Consider the following 20426-nt stretch of genomic DNA (forward strand, 5'->3'; position numbering starts at 1 on the left):
TTAGCGTGCAACACTTTTCTCTGAGATGGGGTCAAATGCATGACGCTGATATTTTGAGCCCAGAAGTTGCTGCCGTCTCAGAGCTGGAAGATTGAATTGACGCAGAGACATGAAAAAAGCACCCAGTGCAGATACAGACGGTCCTCCCTAAATATGTTTACAGCTAACCCCTAAATCATTTGGCAAGCAAAGCCAAAGCCAAAACACTGTTATACCTTGACGCAAAGAAATGCACAATGAAATTACTTTCTTAGCATCATAATGCCCTTTTATTATGCTCTTTACATATTCCCCAAGTGCTTCAAGGAGTCACACATTGGTATAATGGCAATAGATTACTGTAAGAGTTGATTACTATTATAACTCACACTTCCAACAGAGAAGTGTCCAATCACTATCATAGCTGACATAAAAAAAAAGACACACAAAAGGGCTAATAAAACAGTTACACTTCCCCCCTTTCCCATGTTGTAGCTTCTACTTGTTTATCTGTTATGAATTACCAACCTACATATGTGTGGCTTGGAAATTCATGTAAAGAAAAGCATTTTTAGACTGAAAATACATGGCATAGTAGATTAAATGAGCACTCACTACCTTAATTCAACCAGATATAAGTAACATTTGACTGCTGACTACAAGGTCACAAGGTTTTGCTTGTTGGATGCTTGATTATCTCAGACATCACTGGATGTGCAGCTATCATTGGATCTAAGTGCTGTATTCTTTACTCCCAGGCCGAACTGAGTTTGTATTTGATTATTTCTAATGGACATATGCTGGAATCTTGGAACTGGGTTGGCAATGCCGTGCATATCATTTTGGGTGTTTTCCCATATGGCAATGGATCCACATAATTAAAATGAGTTCATTTCATGACTTCAGATTTTAAAAATAACATTGTTCTTTCTTCATCTGTGAGTAGGACCCAGTGACTCTACAGACATGGTCAGGACCAAATGATGAAGACCTGTTACAGGTGCCAAGCGTTTAGATTTAGGAAGATGATTTTAACGTGTACTGGATTTCATGGCCCCAGTGTTTGTTCAGAGCCTATGAAGGCGAGTTAGAACATATTCTATTCCAGGTGCTGGGAGAAGGACAAGAGGGTAGTCCTGCGTCGGTAAAGGCAGCATAAAGGAACAGTCTCTCATTCTGGTGTATATGTAAGGGGTAGTATCACCAGGACATGGAAGAACAGCATAGATTCCTTCCAGAGCCCTGGACTTACTCATAATACTTTTCAGCTTTGAGGACTTGGCAGTACATCAGCATGGAGAAGAACAGACCAAAGACCTGCACGGAGAGCAGAACGGAAACATTAAGATCCAGTTACAACAACACAATCTCAGTAAGAGGTTGGAACTCGAAGAAGAAGAAGCCCAGGAGCTTTTACTCACCTGCACAATAAGGATACAGACGCCGAATATGCCTACGGAGGAGATATTTTTCCCGACCCATTCTTGTACCTTCATATAACAGGGCTGGATGAGGAAGAGAATGAGATACATACTGTAGCTGTACTGTTCACTGTAGAATCGGCACACAGGAATTCAAAGCAGAGAATACATCTATTTTCAGAGTCTTTCCTGTTTTGTTACACATACAAGGGTATATATACAGGTTGCTTTTCTCATCAAATAAATTTAAACGCATGAAGTGCATCACTTAAACGCAATGGATAAAGATCCTTTGCTGTACTCGTGCTTTGCTCGAGTCAGTTGGCAATATGGTAATTGCTTTACATGGAGCATTCAGAAAGTGTAGAGAAGGAGATATTAATCACATATGTATGATGGTACAATGTATGAATTATTGCATCTATTGTGGTGCATTTATGCATCAAATATACAGTCAGGTAGGAGCTGGAATTAACCTTATGGGCTATGTAGGGTTCATGCAGTATATATGAAACAGCTCCAGAACACTTACAACTTGTAGAATATATTTATACTTTGGCTGTTTTTGGTTAGATTACCAGGGTCACATCATAATTATCATAGCAGAATTATTTCCTTGTTTCTGTGTCCCAGACACCCAGCCCAAAGCAATGCGTGTGTGTGTGTGTGACCACACAGTGGAGTATGTTAGAGCTTAATAAGCCCTAAAACTGTATGAATAACTTAGCACTACGTACATGAGGAGAAATTATATTGATGTGGGCGAGAGAAACTGGAAGTAAGAACTGTGCAATCAGCAGCATTGTGATATATGACTAATATAATGATATGGTAAAACTAGCAGCTGGCAGTCTGTGTCCCACAAGTTGGATGTCTAAGGCAGTGTTTTTTTTAATCTTTTGTTAAGGAACCCTATAATTATATTGTTAAATTCTGTGGAACCTCAACCCTCTCTAATAGCGCGTCTGAGATCAGATGCATTGTATGGAACCCCAACCCTCTCTAATAGTGCGTCTGAGATCAGATGCATTGTATGGAACCCCAACCCTCTCTAATAGCGCGTCTGAGATCAGATGCATTGTAAGGAACCCCAACCCTCTCTAATAGCGCGTCTGAGATCAGATGCATTGTAAGTAACCAAACCCTCTCTAATAGCGCGTCTGAGATCAGATGCATTGTATGGAACCCCAACCCTCTCTAATAGAGCGTCTGACGTCTGAGATCAGATGCATTGTAAATTTTTCTGTATTTGGTGTGGCCCGGTCCCCCTTTATTCCCTAACCTTCCGCTGTGGCTGCGACCAGCAGCGGAGGATGGGGAGATTGCGCGGAGGGTTGTGGGTGGCGTGCGGCAGCAATCCAGTCGCCAGAGGTTCCCGGCAGCCTATCTTGGTAGTGTCCGTGCATGCGTGAGATGTCAGTGAGTGTAGGGTGTTTGTGCACAGTGTCTTTGACCCCTGCACTAGGCCAGAAACCCCCTTAGGCCCCGACTCCCTCTTGAGCTTGTGGCTGCTGCAGGGACAGGCCCAGTAGATAGGGACACTGCCCATGTAGTACCAAGCGTGAGGGACACAGCCAGGACGTGCTGCGATTTGGTGGTCTGGGACAGAGACTATTACGGTAGGACCCTTCAGCTGGATACCACCCCATGTGGAGGCGGACACGTCACCGACGATGACAGCATGGGTCCGGACGGGCCCTGGTCTTCAGTCGGTGCTACCGGGTGCTGGAGCACCCAGCAGATATCTTCAAGTGCACCAACAGATCACACTTTAATTGAGGGCATTGCTGTCCCACACATTGGGAGGGTTGACTCTTGTGTACATCAGGGTGGTTGGGTGTCCAGGGGCACCTCAGTACTTTGGGAAAATATCATTGTGTTGGAGGGCACTTTGGGGTTGCGGCCGTACATGGCCTATTTGGCGTGGGTGTTATATTGTTATTCATTTTTCATATGCATGCAGTAAACTATTATCTTTATCAGTGTGTGTATTATTGCATTGGGTCCTTTGATGGGGTTATCCAATATAGTAGGATCCCGCACAGGTGATGTGCTGTCATCAGATGGATCAGGTACACCCCAGGCTCCCAGCAGCAGAGGTTCAGGCCTCCTGTGAGCCACAGGTAATGTCCAACACACACTCAGTAGCCGCCATATCTCACATAGGTTGGGGGAAACTGTGCTACATTTGGAGGTGCTCAGACCTGGGGTGCCTGACTAGCAGTCAAATTAAAGAAAAATGGGCCCTGAAAGTCCGAGAATCTCCCAGCCACGTGGTGGCAGTAGGAAATGTTCCCACCCTCACTCCCCCGTGTGAGATCCAGAACAAACTAAGACAAATCCCCAGCCTAGCCAACACAAGGGTTAGAGGCCGAGAATATGACTCCACCTATTATTGGAGTACTATACTTCTAACTGCGGGCCAAGAAATATGCATGGCCGATGCCCCTCAGGCCTTACACCTACCATAGGCCCCGCCTGTGGGCTACCCGTTCATATATCCTGAGTTACCAGTAATCCGGGCAATGTTTACCCCAGGACTCTCCTCAGAGGTCCCCTCTCAAGCCAAAGCATCCACCTTCCCCCACCTCTCCGGGGGATGGAGGATCCCAGCTCCGGCCTCAAGTACTCCCATCCGGGCAAACTCACCCATGCCCAGGGTGACCTTCACCCCAAGTGCCCTGCTAGAGGCATCCAGCCAAGACAACACTCTGCCACCACCAACTACCCTCAACCGGTATGAGAGCAGTCCTATGCCGGCTCCTAGCCAAGGGCCAGCACACTACAGTTGCCTGTCAACTGGCAGCTCCGAGTTGGGAGTAACCCTGCCGCAACTAGTGGAGGCCTTAACAATGTGATCTCGGGCCCAAAACTATAGGAAGCTCAAGGCCTTCTCCGGGATGACCCCCACCCCCGTGGGCGAAGAAGGGATCGGTTCCTGGAGGGAACCCACCCTCAAAGTACTAGATGAATGGCCCTGCTCCGAGGCGGTGAAGCGGCAGCGGTTAATGGAGAGCCTCCGACCTCCAGCCTCCACCATGGTTAGCATGCAACGCGATCAGAACGCCGACCTCTCAGCACACAGGATCGTGGACCTGCTGATCCACATCTACCGGATAGACGAAAGTGAACTGTGGTCCAAATACTATGGCCTCGGACAGAAGGACAGGGAAGACCTGTCTACCTTCATTCAACCGATCCAGTTGGTCCTACGGAAGCTACATCCACAGTTGATGAATATCATTGCAAGCAATTCTTTCGAGGGGTGCTGCCTACTTCAAGGACCGCCCCCTACCTTTGAAGAGCTATTAGTACTAGTGAAGGGGCACGAGGCATATACCCGCTTACTCCTAAAAAGCCCAAGGAGCACCACAAGGAAGAGTCCAAAGGGGTGTCTAAATCAAAGCCCAAGAAGGCGGAAGGCGCCGAAGATGACCCTGCTCCCAAAGAGGATCGCCTACCTACAGACCCGAGGTGAGCCCGGACGATGTCATCTGCTACCACTGTGACCAGAAGGGCCACATCTTTCAGACCGGCCAAGAAAAAAAGGTCACCCCATCCTAAAACCATGATCTGCAAGGTCCAATCAGCAGAAACCCCCCCCCATCCCCCGAGAGCACCCCAGCGCCAAGCCCCGATGAAACACCTCCATCGGATGCTTACAGTCACGTGGGACCAGCCGCCATCATACTCGTCCTCGTGGACAGCATATATGCATCGGCATTGCTGGGCACCGGGTCCCAAGTGACCATTGTATACTGGCCATTTTACAACCAACATCTTAAGCACCTGCCCTTGCAGTTGGCGGACAAGATGAAGCTGTCGGGACTCAGCAATGAGGACTACCCCATCGACGGCATGGTGAAGGTTCGGCTGGAAATACCACAGCTGATCACCGGCAAGTCTCACACCATGGATGCGGAGGCTCTGATATGCCCCGAGAACAACAAAGCTCGCTGATCATATTGGGGACCAACACCGATGTGGCCGGTGATCAGAGCATACCTGCAGATGCCGGCGAACTACCCCTGTCTGTCCTACAAATCCACCAAGTACGAAGGGAAGAGTGCTGCAAGATATCGGCCCCAGATGGATATGGGGACCTGTTCAATCCCTCCAAGGGATTGACTGAGATTCCACCAGGGGGGAGTGAAGGTCATGCACTCAGCCTGCTGCTATCCAGGCTCAGACGAGGCCGATCATCTCTTCTCTCTGGAGAGTACGCCAGAAGAGGACGCCAACCGAGGTTACAGGCTTGTGCCCGAGATAAGAGAATAGAAGTCCTCAATACCGATGGGGAAGATCAAGGTGTTTATTCAGAACATATCTCCATACACCATGCTCCTCGACCAAGGTCAACGGTTGGGTGGGATATACCCAGTTACTCCTGTTGACGCGATGGCCGTGCAAGTGAACACTGCTGCCGTGCAAGATCATCCATCTGAGCTGGCATTTGACTTCGGGGAATCCACCCTGTCCGCCGAGTGGAAGGATCGGCAAACGATCCAAGCTGGAAGAGCACTGGAAAGTGTTTTCCATCAGTGAGATGGATGTGGGCTGCAGCCGAAACGCCCAGCACACCATCAGGCTAAGTGATACCACGCCCTTCCGGGAGCGTTCCCGTCGCATCGCTCCCAGAGATGTGGAAGACGTGAGAGACGTCTTACAAGAGATGGAGACAGTAGGCATTGTAACAGAATCCCGTAGCCCCTACGTGTCACCAATCGTGGTGGTGCAGAAGAAGAATGGGTCGGTCTGATTGTGTGTTGACTATCGGACCCTGAACAACTGTGCCTGACCAGTACACATTTCTGCGGATTGAAGAAATTCTCAACGTGCTGTCGGGGAGCCAATGTTTCAGTGTACTGGACCTGAGATCTAGCTACTACCAGGTACCAATGAGTGCTGAAGACCAAGAAAAAAGACGGCATTTGTATGCCCCCCATGCTTGTTCCAATTTACCCGTATTCCGCAAGGCATTTGTGGTGCCCCAGTAACATTCCAGCGTTTGATGGAGAAGATCATTGGTGACATGAACCCACGGGAATGCTTAGTCTACCTGGAAGATATCATCGTCTTCGGCAAGACTCTGGAGGAACATGAAGAACGACTACTGAAAGTGTTGGATCGGCTGGGCCAGGAAGGCTTGAAGCTGTCTTTGGACAAATGCCGGTTCTGCCGCACCTCAGTGACCTACGTGGGACACATAGTGTCCGCAGATGGGATAGCTACTGACCCCAGCAAAGTTGAATCCGTGGTGAACAGGCCAAGACCAGAAAAAGTCATGGAGCTACTTTCCTTCCTAGGATTCTGCGGATACTATCGCCGCGTTGTGGAGGGATATTCAAGCAAATGTGATAAGTTGTACACATTGCAATGCATTTTTATTATATAATCTATGTTGTTATGTGTTATGCCGTTCCCAAGTGGGGTCATTGGTCTTTTCACCAGGGGGGGAATGTGGCCCGGTCCCCCCTGGATCCCCCTACATCCCCTTAACTTCCGCTGCGGTTGCGACCGGCAGTGAAGGATGGGGAGAATGCGTGGAGGGTTGCGGGTGGCGCGCAGCAGCGGCGGAGGTGATAGAGTCGCAGGAGGTTTCCGGCGGCCCCCTTTTCAGGTAGCCGCCATCTTGGTAGTGTCCGCGCATGCGTGAGATGTCGCACATGTGCAGTGTTAGGCGCGCGAGGTGGCCATTAGGAGTTGTAGATCCTCTGGGGAACTACAATCCCCAGCAGCCCCATGGGCTGCTAGTCAGATGGGGAGATACAGCCAATAGGGCTGCAGGATTCACGGAGGACTGCAGTGGATACATTTGGCGCACTGGGAGACACGCCAGTTGGAGCTGGGACAAGGAGAGGGTAGGGTGTCTGTGACCCCTGCACTAGGCCAGAGACCCCCTCAGGACCCAGCTAGGCCACGACACCCCCTTGAGCTTGTGGCTGCTGCAGGGACAGGCCGAGTAGATAGGGACACTGCCCCTGTAGTACCAAGTGTGAGGGACAGAGTCAGGATGTGGCTGAGATCTGGCATCTGGTGGTCTGGGACCAGATCACCGCCCGGAAAGAGACTATTATGGTGGGACCCTCCAGCTGGATACCACCCCACGTGGAGGCGGCCTCTTCGCTGACGACGATGGCGTGGGATCGGGCGGGCCCTGGTCTTCAGTCGGCGCTACCGCAGGTATCTTCAAGTGCACCAACAGATCACACTTTAGTTGTGGCCAGCGCTGTCGCACACATTGGGTGGGTTGACTCTTGTGTACATCAGGGTGATTGGGTGCCCAGGGGCACATCAGTACTTTTGGCAAATATTCCATCCGAGTTTGGACACTGTGTTGGAGGGCACTGTGGGGTTACGGGCATGCATGGTCTATTTGGTGTGGGTGGTATATTGTTCTTCCTTTTTCATATGCATGCAGTAAACTGTTATCTATATCATTGTGTGTGTTATTGCATTGGATCCTGTGACGGAGTTATCCAACGTTGTAGGATCCGCACAGGTGGAGGCTCCCAGCAGCGGAGGTTCAGGCCTCCTGTGAGCCGAAGGTAATGCACCACACACACACTCAGAGGCCGCCATATCTCACATACGTACAATTGTACAATTGCAACCTGCTTCCATGTCATTACAATATTGGATTCCAGCTCTTGGTTTTTTTTATGCTAATACCAGTGCATTTCAATTTATAATCATTATGCACTTCTATGGGGAATGGCAGTTTGGAAAACCAGGACTAATCTCTATTTTTGTTGTGTTCATTTAACCGCCAGTGTATTTATCATAAAGAACAAATGGAATACCCTAGTGTGTCCACAGACAAGTACACAATGCAGGGAGAAAATAGCTTCATTCTCTAATTGCTGCTATATATGTGACACAATGCCCGAGTCTATAGCCTTCTATTGATTTCTAGCGTAATATCTGACGCAAATAAACGTGGGCTAATAAGGACAGTATACTTTCCAGAACGCAGAGATACTTTTGTAGCAAATTGTTTCAGCTTTTTACAGCTACTTTTAGGATATCCCTGCTTCAGCACAGGTGGCTCAATCAGAGGTTCAGTTTTTGTCCTGTGCGGAAGCTGGGATATCCTGAAAACCTGGGCTGTTGGAGGGGGCTTGAGGACCGGAGTTGGGCCTCTCTGTGCTATAGAATAAATCAGCTCTGTCCAATTGTCCAATTCTATAAAGCGTGATAATGGCGATTCTGCACGGCTGCACAGAAACTCCTATTCAAGTCCGTGAGAGTTTTCACAGGTCAACGCCACATCGGCTCTATCGCACATTATTGAATAAGCCCCCGAATCTTCTCCAGCACATGGAAGATACGGTCGCTTCCCACATTATTGAATAAGATTAGGTGACTCTGCTGTGCAGTGTAAAACTTCTAAGGCTCCGTCCCCAGTAGCTGCCTGCGCGCGCCTGCACAATGCGCGATGTGCGACCGCCGTTACCAAAAGACAAGAATTTTGTCTTTTGGGCGCAGCGGCCGAGCAATGGCCATGTCACGGCGGCGGATCAGCCAATGAGGGCGAACCAGCCGCATGACATCATGGCCGCACCGCCCAGTCGCGAGTGATCGGAAGTCCATCAGATCGCTTGGCTGGAGGGGGAGAGCACCGGGAGGCGCTCCGTCGTGCGCACTGTGGCTATATATTATGGCTCCATTAACTAAGACTGCGATTATACGGAGAAACGCCGCAGTGTCGCCCGTAGTGGCGCAAAAACTCATTTTGAAAATGCATCAACTGTCTCCTGCTTTGCAGTAGCAAGCGGGGAGACAGTTGAATTTGGTATAGCCACTTTTACCACGTATGTATGAAACTTGTTTTCTTGCGCCGCGCGGTGTCACTACGGGCGGTTTTCCGTATAATCGCAGCCTTAGCTGATATTATTGTATTCTGTGTGGTTGTTTTGCTGTACAGGGATGTAAATTAATGCAGGGCCACGGTTCGTAGCATACTTTTATTTTCAAACGATTGCATATGAATATTTACATTCATTCACTATCTGGAGTGAATGGGTCTACAATGTGATGGATTGGCTTTACACGTCACGCCCTGCGTACTTACACATGCATTCATTTATTTACGCTTCGGAGGGAATGTCTACATCATTTGCATTATACACTGATATGAACTATACAGAATAAAATCAAAATAAAATGTAAATATCCTTTTCTTCCCAAGAGACTGGAGTCACACCACCAATGATTTGTGTTGTAATTCCTAGCACTGGGAGGATGACGTGCATTAAGATTCATGGCTAATTGTTTGGACTACTGTCTCTCCTGGAACAGCACTGATTTACATTTTCCTCTCAGCTGTCAACTAAGGCAGTGAGTGGAGAAGAAGAGGAATGGGCAGGTTTAGGGTGTTTCTGAAGTAGCAAGAGCCCCAGGGATTACCAATGAATCTCAATGCACTTCAGGTTTCCAACGTCATCAATAACTTCAGATAATAAAGATGGCCACCTTAAGGCTGTTGAGAAATAAGGAAATCACAATTTTATTTTAGACTATTTCCTAAAATGTAGAAGTACATTGTTTAATATTTTTGGACCCACATTTTAAAATGGGTATACCCTGCCACTTCATATCAGCTAACAAGTCCAATGGACATTACTAAATACTTGAGACAGGGGGAGGTCATATATATTTTTTTTTAGTGCACCCTGTTTAACTAAGTCACGTCTGCAAGATATCAAACATTATGTATGTATGTATGTATGTATGTATGTCTTTATATAGTGCCATTAATGTACATAGCGCTTCACAGCAGTAATCCACGTGACAATCATATAAATAACAAATAATTCAAATAACACATGATGGGAAGAAGTGTTTTACACATAAAAGTAACATTTAGGAAAAGGAGTTCTTGCTCTGAAGAGCTTACAATCTAATTGGTAGGTAGGAAGAACATACAGAGACAGTAGGAGGGCGTTCTGGTAAGTTCGTCTGCAAGGGGCCAAGATTTATATATGAGGTGTAAATGATCAGCCATGGAGATACTCATATGCTTCGTTAAGCAGGTGTGTTTTAAGGTGGGTCTTAAAGGTGGATAGAGAGGGTGCACATATTGAGGGGAAGGGCATTCTAGGGGTGTGGGGCAGTCAGTGAGAAAGGTTTAAGGCGGGAGAGGGTTTTATATACAAAAGGGGTAGAGAGAAGACATCCTTGAGCAGAACGCAAGAGTCGGGATGGTGCATAGCGAGAAATTAGGGCTGAGATGTAAGGAGGGGCAGAAGAGTGTAAAGTTTTAAAAGTGAGGAGGAGAATTGAGTTTGTGGTACAGGATTTTATAGGAAGCCAGGAGAGGAAACAAGTGCTTTACATTTAACACAAACAGAATGGTAGATCACATACATGTGGCTTGTGATTTGGGTAGGGGGACTCTCAGGAGTAACAGGCTCCTGTATCTCTCTTATGAGCCTCTGTTTCTTATTACCGAGGTAACTAGAGAATCATGTGCTTACCTCTTGCCACCAGGTGCTGGGGGTGGACTGGCAGACAGCACTGTGCTCCATGCAGCAGGATTGAGGCACCGTAGTGCTGTTCCTCACATTCAGCCAGTCTGTGTAATTCTTCACTCCGCAGCATCGAAACTGAGGGGCAAAGCCACAGAAATTAGACAGAACCAGTGGCCTCCCGTGTTACTCCTTCACTGTCAATGCATTGTGTTACAATGCAGGCCCCTCTGGTACCAAAAGGTTTCAAACTTGCCATATAAAAAGCCACACAAATTTGATTTCCCCCAACAAATTGGCTTTACTTTGTTGTCCCAACCACAGACTTTTATATTGTAGAAAAATTAATAATAAAATCACATTTACTGCCATTTTCATTTTTCAAAAATTTGTTAACGAAGATCCAATCACTAAAACAGTAGAAATGCTACTGCTTCCCCCCCCCCCCCCGTGTTTTTCCTTTAAAATGAGCCCGCCGGCATAAAGTGTGCCTCTTATATAATTGGTATTGTGCTCTTCACAGTTAGGCTTTTGTTTTGGGGCCTATACTTGAAAAGCTTTCAAACAGATCTGCCACATTATACCATATTCATCAAATGCAAGGTAATGTGTCACAGGGATGCTTTCTGTGTAATGACTTCCATTTCAGTTGGTCATTTAAAGATCATACACTTATTTTTTTAGATATATCCCTCACATTCTATTCAGACGTATTGGAGAAACCCTACACAATTCTCTTGAAGGCAAGGAATGGAACATTAGACAAAAGTGTCTTCATGCCCCTCCCTCTAACGATGAATATGCTTTGTAAACCAGTAATGTACCAAAGCATGTCTAAATACTGCCGATCTTATTGTTAGCAAGATAGTCTTGGTTTTGCAATGATTGTGCACATTTCACACTCCAACAAGTCTGATAGAAGAGGATTTGATATGCATGAATACAGGGGTGCTCAACTCCAGTCCTCAAGAACCCCCAACAGATGAGGGTTTTAAGGATATCCCAGCTTCAGCACAGATGACCCAAACAGTGGCTCAGACAAAGAACGAGCCACTGATTGAGCCACCTGTGCTGAAGCAGGGATATCCTTAAAACCTCACCTGTTGGGGTGTCTGTAGAGGGACAGGGGGGTTGGCCCGGTATTAAAGGGGTTGCACCCCATATGGCCACCCCCTGACCTCACCAGGGAGGCAAGGGGTTAACTGGACTGCGGTCCAGGAATGTGGCTTACACCTTGACATGTCAGGAAAATGTATGTTCCCCTGTTCCCATGTTTCATTATAATGTCAGAGTCTGCACCATAATGGGGATTTAGTGACAAACTGTGATTTATTTTACAGCGGAGAATTTTGTGTTAAAGTATGAAACGGTTTAAGTGGTATTTGTGTATCTCCGGTTCTGAAGGTCGCAACAGGCTGAAACTTGGATCATATGATGTCCCAGTTCCGGCATTAAGATCTGGAAAGTTTGGACCCGCTGGACCTAATGGAACCGGATATTTTAATATGTCTTTGTTTTAACTTTAATATTGTATTCCAAGGCGGGGATAAAAACCCGTGCAGATTCCTTCACACAAAGGAATGCAAATGGTCAGGGGGGCGACCCAAAGTCTAGGAACCAAGTACTGATCAAAGACTCTGCCACTCTAACTGTTTACCTGAGGGCGGAGAAGCATCAAACTGGAGTGGTTTGTAAGTGTTATATCTACACCTACAAACAATGAAGATCCTGCCAGATACTTCATCTGGTAGACTGGTCGTCGCCCCTGATTTAATTATGGGGCTACAGAAATAAGACCCTCAGAGTCCCAGTACGCATGGGCTAACTAGCTGTGGGACATGGGTTAAACTGTGTTTCCACGTTAGGGATTGGATACAGATAATTGTTCACCAATAGTCTGTATTCAATGTTAAGAATAGGGTTACAAAGGTATATAAACTGTGTCAATCCTACAGTTTTTGTTGTTCTTCTGATTTCATCTTGAATGTCACCGGATTGCTGGAGAATTGCTAGCTGATACTTCTCCATTCCCCAACCCTAAGTAAGTGTTACCTTCTTGCCTGTTAATTGTACTATATTGCTGTGTTCACCTTTTTAAGGAATAAATATATTTTATTATATCTAAGCCTCGTTCAGTTCAACCCAGATATTTGGTGTTTGTTATATCTTGTCATAAGTTACCGTGACAGTGTCTTGAGGACTGGAGTTGACAGCCCCTGCACTAATACATTTTAGTGCACTTTTTGATGATTAGAAGGTTGAAGGTATTTGTCAACCACAAAGGGAATGACAGGAATGGACTATGAGTAATGGATCAATTACAATATGTGACCTTCTGTAAGTGACTGAATAAAACAATGGAGGTAAAACTGATCTTAGTTTTATGGCTGCCTAAGAGTTTCTCTTTTAATCCTTTGGGTGCCAGGGTTGGCAAATAACGGTCAATTTGCCTATGGATTTCCAGCAGAGTAGGGTTATTTTGCTTACCTGTGTCTGCACAATGTCCCAGGCATTGGTTAGCCCCAGATTTCCATCTGTTTTATAGAGTTTGAGTCCTTTCTTTAGATCTTCCTGAGCATAACTGTGAAACTAGCAGGAAATTGGAATAGCACATTAGAGAACAGAATACATAAATCTGTGACAGATTGCAAATCCATCAAGATTATTGGTTTCTGAAGAGCATAATCACAGAGTCCCTAATGAGGCCTTGCAGAATAGCCAGAATAGTGCAGTACCAGTAATGAGTTGCCTTTTTATATTGTTCCAGTACTGTACATTTCTACCAACTTAAGCCAACTCTGTCTATATCCAGAACTAGGGACTCCTTTCTCTTACAAAGCTTAGACAACACACACACACCATCCAATTTCCACGCAAATACAAGAGCATTTTCCACAACTTTGGTCCATGACAGCACTTCCAAATAATAACACAAACATTGTTTACTACCAGAAGAATCAGACATTCAGGAGTTAAATTACTATGCTATGACATCCCCATAAGGGGAGTAAGAAATCCGTCTACGACATGGCTCTTAAACTTGTGTCTCGTGGGCCAAATCTAGTCCCAAAGGGCCTGGGAGTGGCCTCTGGGTTGTCTTCCCTGCTAATTTCATTACAGTTGATCTAGCAGCTAAGTGCAAATTTTCTCTCTGGAACTCACTATGAGCGAAGGTAATAAACTTATATGGTTCAGATGTTGTGTTTATAAAATGTGGAAGCATGACCATTTTTAAGACTTTTCAGATACATATAAGATTATATTTTGTGCCCTTCTTTTGGTAAATGTTCTCTGATATGGCGCTTTGGAAAATTAGTTCTGTAGAGCTGCTCTACAAGCTCAACGCTTAAACTCTTACCTCGTCCTTGTAAGAGAAGAAAAGCACCATGCCGATCATTTCAAGGAGGAAAATAATCAGTAATACCACGAAGAACTGGAGAGAAGAAGAACGCATTTCATTATATTATTTACTTAATTAAACACGGACATCACTCTTCCTTTTCCTTTCTGATCTATACTTTACAGAAGTTGTGTAAACGGAATTCCACCAAGCCTGTCATACAGCTTTGCCCGGACTTCTACAGCACTAAAATCATTTTATTTCCGTAGTCTTGGACCAAGCTAAAGCTGTATTCAATGTATGTTCTGTGCTGCTTGTTATAGACCAAATATGCTATAAAGTGTCTTTCCATTGTCCAGAAAGATTTCAATCCCAGTCACTTAAATAAGGATGGAATGGTATATTATATTATTACAGCTCAACCAGTAATAACGCGATCCGTTTCAACGCAAATCCGCTTATAACGCGATATGAGCGTGGCTCCCAGTTTTCGTATTTATGAATACTTTACAACAAGCACAGCGTTATAAGGGGGTTGAGCTGTATATATAATATAGTATTTAGGGGCCATTGTTGTGTCGAGAAAACTACATATATCAGTATATGATGTTAAATAGCAGAGTGCTCTGACGTTATTGTATTTATAACACACCTTGCTATTTGCCATGTGCTGCCACATGTGAGGACGTTAGGGATTTCTCTGGCTTATAGGGCTTACCGTGAGCAGGAGGCAGCGGTGCTCAGTCACAGCACCCAGACAACCGATGAAGCCCACCACCATGATTACGGAGCCTGTCACCATGAGGAGGCTGGCAGCCGACAGAGAGGGGAAAGAGATGGAGAGAGTGGCAAACTTCCCCTGGGTGACAGCTAGCCACACTCCGACCCCGAGAATACCACATCCTCCAAGCTGGGGAGGAGAGCAAAGCGTGAGAGAGGAGCACAATTCCGCCCCAGCTTCCCAGCAGCGTCGGATCTCATGAAGGACTCTGACCCGGCTGCAAGGAGTTATGATAAAAGAGCCTGTCTTTCTTACATCTGCAGGAACGCAAATAATGCAAAGTGCATTACCGTTCGCAACTCTAATAAACCCCTTGTGTTTGTGTTGATTCGAGCTGCCGGATCCGAAGTAGAGTGCAAACATGCAGGTATATGGTCAGCAAATGTAACACACATTTAATAACGTATATATCCAGTCAGCTGGAAGAAAGTGTCGTGCACTGCTTCAAGAAGCACACATTGACAGCTTTATACATAGCACAGCCTATTTCTGTACAGCCAGTGATGTGTATGGTTTTTGTAGTACTATTTATCAAGGGTAAAGATATGCTGGAACCCTAATGCATTAGTAAACGACAATAAAGAATCCAATTTAAAATGTAGAGCTATGGCATTTCCAGCCCGTGCTCCAGCCCCATTCTTACAAATCTCCGCATCACTATATGGATTTAATCTCCAGAAAAATAGCCCCAGTACTCGGTCACTGAACAAAACGTAGTGGGGTTTTTGTGTTTCAGTTTGTACGTAACAACATAATATGCAGGTACTCTCTCGTGTCTATGTGCATGTAAGCATTGCGTGGCCCTCGGTACTCACCCAGAAGATGAGGTTGAAGATGAACATGGAGATCTTGATGCACAGCAGGCAGCCTCGTGTCAGACTCATCTTCTTCAGCTCTAGGAGCAAAAGAAAGGAGAGGTCCAGGTACAGGACGATCACTCTGTTCTCCTGTAGTATTTCCCCACCTGGCGGCTCTTCCGAGTTTGGCTGCACCCCACTAAAGGAAGAGCTGCCCGCGACCCCCCACCTCCCACTGTATACCCCCTTCCAGCGAGCCTGGCGCCCCAGGGGAGGGGAGCTCTGGCTGACACTGGGGTCATCGCTACTGGAAGTTTGCATCCTGTGTAATTTCAATGCTAAATCTATGAATTATTTAAGAGGTTGAGGGATGGTAACTCCTCTTCTTTTTGATGTGTGCCACCTTCTTTGTTTCCCTTGTCTGGATTGCAGGTGGGACTTAGTTGTGTTTATACGCTGCCTACAATCCTTATATCCCGGACTCTCCTATACAAGATGTAAAGTTAAATTCTAGGAGAAGGGAACGTCTGCTCCAAAGAGCTTACACTCTAAATAGAACAAGACACACAGAAGATGTAAGAGGTATATGATTTCAGTGTATAGCAGAAATATTGTATTTTTACATGAACAAACTGAAATCATCAATGCTTTTGATATGCTGCAGTGCTTTTCAATGTACACTCGCTCGCTGCTAGATAACCTACACTAATTAGAGGTGCAGCCCTTGCATAGCCTTGGGCTCCCTCTCCTGCTCTTTTCAAGAGTCCCACGATAGGAGGCTCTATATGACTCTAACAAACGAGCTGTAAAACATTAGTAGAATAGCAATCTGAATACAGCAATAAAAAAAAGAAACAATATTGATAGCCACACAGGCTGAAAGTGCCACAGGTTCACCACTTGGGTGTCGCGTTCCGCTCGTTGGCTACAGGTTGCCCACCACTGCACAAACCCAAAACAGGCCACGGCGGCGTGCACACCACAGAACCTAAACCGGACATCGGGTTCCCTGTCATTAGTGTCCTCCCCTTTTGTTAGTTACTGCGGATATCTTATTTCAAAAAAGGTCAAAGTTCAAACACAGACGTCCAAATTCAACAGGGGGCCAGCATAGTTGGAATGCAGCAGTAGCAATAGGGTGATGATGCGGTTCTGGGCAGGAAGGGCAAGATCACCAAATAGTCAAGTCTTGACCAAATAGTCAAGAGCATAAAAAGAAGGTTATGATGCTAGTAATGCATGTCTTCATTTCCCAGCAGCCTTTGTTTGTTATAAGACGTTGTAGCTGTACAGGACTAACAGGCAGGTAAGGTTGATCCTGATGGAAACCCAGACTATTTATCAGTATTTGGTTCTGAATTAGCAAGGCCTCCCTAAGACAGAGACAACTGAAGTTACAAGGTCCTGAGTTCAAGCCCTGCCTTCATCCCCAGCTCTGTGTCGGCAAACCACGGTACATCCCTGAGCCACAGGTACCCTAGCACAAGACCCTCAGAGCAAGAATTGTTTTGCACTTCTTAGGTTTTTCACGTTACATATAGAGAAAAAATACAAGAGAGCAAAATATCCTGATTGGGAGAGTAGAGAAAGCAAACAACACTTACATGCTCCATCCACTTTTAAATATACAGCACACTATCATTTAATATAACATTTCTGTTCTATCAACATATTGAAGAATACACTGATTAAAAAAAAAATCCTATTAAAATTCCTCTGACAGTTACAAGATTGTGCTTCTCAGTCGGGGATCCCCCAGCAAGGCGCCAGGAAGCATTAAGTTACTTTACTGGAACTTAATAAAGCTCCCCCTGTCCCCCCCTTCCCCATAAGAGAAGTCCTGTTCTTTGGGTTTGGATCCAAGTGTCGGACGTCCCAATTCAGAACAACAACAAAATAAGCAGGAAGTTTCCTAGAAAAATGCTGCAGTCAGTGCAACGCTGGAATAGTGGAGATAAAGGGAGTAATAAAGCGAAGTTTCTCAACTTTATTTTCTACAAGGCACCGCTATTTATATGGTCCAGTTGCTGGGGCAGCCACTGAGTTTATCCTGAGGTATGTTCATTTAAGGTATTTTTCTATATGGTGCCACCAATGCATGAAGCGTTGTACATAGAATTTTGCAGACACGAGTTCCTGTCCACAAAAGCTTACAATCTAATTTTTAGTGTCTGCAGCACAGTGAGATAAATGACTTTGCCTAAGGTCACAATGAGATACACTAAAACCACATCATAATTGTTTGTCTCACGGTGCACCCTTTGGTTACTTTGAGGCACCCCTGGGTTAAACAGCACCCTAGTTGAGTAGAGATACGGTGACCAAGAATAAAAAAAAACAAACGGAGGCCAAGAAAAGATGGAGGATAAGATTAGGGGAGGTACAGTGAAAAAGAATGCATAATAACAACAAAAAGCATAGGACAACAGGGAGAAGAAAGGCTGTGAGGAGGTACGGAAGTCGCAAGCAAAGTGATATAAAAGCACAAATCAAGACACAGGAGTAGGATGGAGGAAGGAATGAGAAGATTCTGGGTACTGAGTTCAAGCTGACCCGGTGTGTCTCTTGATATAAGATCCGCTGTTTATAAGTGCCCCATTTATGCTCGACCAAAACTCTGTATCCAGGTCTGACGTGATAAAGTCCTTGGTGTGGGATCCCTCATCCATGTGGCTGGTCCTTTTCTGTGGTAAGACCTCTGTGCTATGTGTCCAAACGTCTTGAGAAAGGAGGGCTATACATTTAAAGTGCAGTCATCTGGGCTTTGATCCAAATCAGTTCTTAAAGTGGAATGCATCCTTTACTGCAGAGCTGTCCAGGGAGTGCTGTCTGCTCCAGATGTTCAGGCTGGTAGGTCACTCAGAGGATGTGTGCGCTCTATAAATGCCAGGGCACAATTACTATCCCTGAGGCATTTCTATATCCATTTATCTTACCTATTTGGTCCAAAGGGCAAGAGATTGTATACATCACCAAAAGCATCTGGAGTGAGGAGTAGGAGGTAAACCTTGGCTTCTTCACCTACTACGATATTGCTGCACTCTTCTTAGTAAAGGAATCAGGATCCTTGCACTGCAGATGCATTGCTAACTTAATGCACACTGAAGCTCTGTACTGGCTAATAAGATACATGAGAGAGACGCAGGTGATGGATGGTGTGAAGGGGGAAGTATAAATAAATAAATTAGTATGTTCAGTCCAGCTTGTATGCTGATGATCAGGATCAGAACAACAACAAAACACTGGTAAATGCAATCCTACAAGATGGGACCGGGACTGGTTAATGAGAGAGGGTTGCAGAGATTGTGTATTACCAGCCTTGGCTGCAGTAACAGCAGTAACAGTATCCTGGATAGGTTGCTTTATCGTCCCAGTGTTTCCTTCATTGTCTATTCTGCGGTCTCAGCACAATCACTTTCTCATTCTCTTAAGAGTTTACTCTATATCCTCCAGCTCTCAACAGCTAATCTTCAGGGAACGATGTGTATTCCAGCAGCACTTTCCAGTGTATTTTATCATTCTGCTCATGATTGCCATTATTAGCAATTAGAAAAGCATTCCAGTTATGAGATCCCAGAATTATAGGAATCCTTGGTACACCAACAACCCTCCCCCTTGCCTGTTTTAAAATGTTCCAGTGCTGTCAGCTCCTGCTATGTGAACCTGCTCTTGCAAGGCACAGCGGTAAGAGGACATGAGGGATGGGAGGAAGAGAGGATAGGAACGGAGGGAGGAGGGGGGGGGGGGGAGAAGAAAATGGTAAAGATAAGTTAGTTAAGGCAGAGAAAGGGATAGATATATGTGAGGGAGGAATTGAGAAAGGGAATTGGAGAATAAAAAGGTCTGATGGCTAGAAAAACAAGAGGGAGAAAAAGAGTCAAATATACACTACAAGTGGGGAGAGAATAGAAATATGGAGATGGAGAGGGAGAGGGAGAGGGAGAGGGAGAGGGAGAGGGAGAGGGAGAGAGAGAGAGAGAGAGAGAGAGAGAGAGAGAGAGAGAGAGAGAGAGAGAGAGAGAGAGAGAGAGAGAGAGAGAGAGAGGGAGGGAGAGAGAGAGAGAGAGAGAGAGAGGGAGAGAGAGAGAGAGAGGGAGAAGAAAAGAGAGTAGAAAAAGAAAGACTAAAAAGAGAGTAGGGCAGCACAGCTGATTGCAGAGTTGAATGTCGGATTACACTGCAATGCAGCAATTTGCACTTTTGACTGAAAAAGCAGAAAACTATTGCACCGCTGTAAGGCCAACTGTCTGCCCCCTCTTCTAGTTTTCTGTGTGGGTAGGAATTTCAGTGACAGATTTAATACCAAAGGCAGATGGGAGCGTATGGAAGAAATATGGACAGTTACGTAGGCAATGTGCTATTCCTGCTCCTGCATTCTGCTGAGCAGGCAGGAAAATCTCGTAAAAGTAATGTAACAAACAAATGTGTTATCATATCCAGGTATTATGTGAGCCATATCTAACAACGTTAACAGAGCCTATCAGAATGCTTTGGGATTGGAAAGAAATCAGCTTTTACGTGGGAAAAAGGAAACAAAAGAAGAGAAAAAGACCATTAAGATTTATAGGACCTATAATCCGCAATGGCAGACTACAACTGCAATATATAAAAAAACATTGTCACATCCTCCTTGAGGAG

General features: G+C 45.6%; 1 protein-coding gene across 4 annotated transcripts in view; it reads right to left on the reverse strand.

Moving 5' to 3' along the window:
* Positions 1–242: 242 nt before the first annotated feature.
* LOC142497647 (tetraspanin-4-like) overlaps positions 243–20426 on the reverse strand; it is a 65174-nt gene continuing 44990 nt past the window's right edge. For 3 of the 4 annotated variants that reach the window (XM_075605719.1, XM_075605718.1, XM_075605720.1), the window contains exons 3-9: positions 15807–15886; positions 14929–15120; positions 14229–14303; positions 13358–13459; positions 10880–11008; positions 1401–1484; positions 243–1296 (exon numbers count right to left, since the gene is read on the reverse strand). In XM_075605719.1, coding sequence (XP_075461834.1) covers positions 1228–1296; positions 1401–1484; positions 10880–11008; positions 13358–13459; positions 14229–14303; positions 14929–15120; positions 15807–15875 — 720 coding nt within the window. In that variant the 5' untranslated portion in view covers positions 15876–15886 and the 3' untranslated portion in view covers positions 243–1227. Of the gene's footprint in view, positions 1297–1400; positions 1485–10879; positions 11009–13357; positions 13460–14228; positions 14304–14928; positions 15121–15806; positions 16125–20426 lie in introns of those variants that run through there. The other variant, XM_075605717.1, reaches the window with a different exon arrangement.

Source organism: Ascaphus truei, chromosome 6, assembly GCF_040206685.1.
Source record: "Ascaphus truei isolate aAscTru1 chromosome 6, aAscTru1.hap1, whole genome shotgun sequence".
Taxonomy (NCBI): Eukaryota; Metazoa; Chordata; class Amphibia; order Anura; family Ascaphidae; genus Ascaphus; species Ascaphus truei.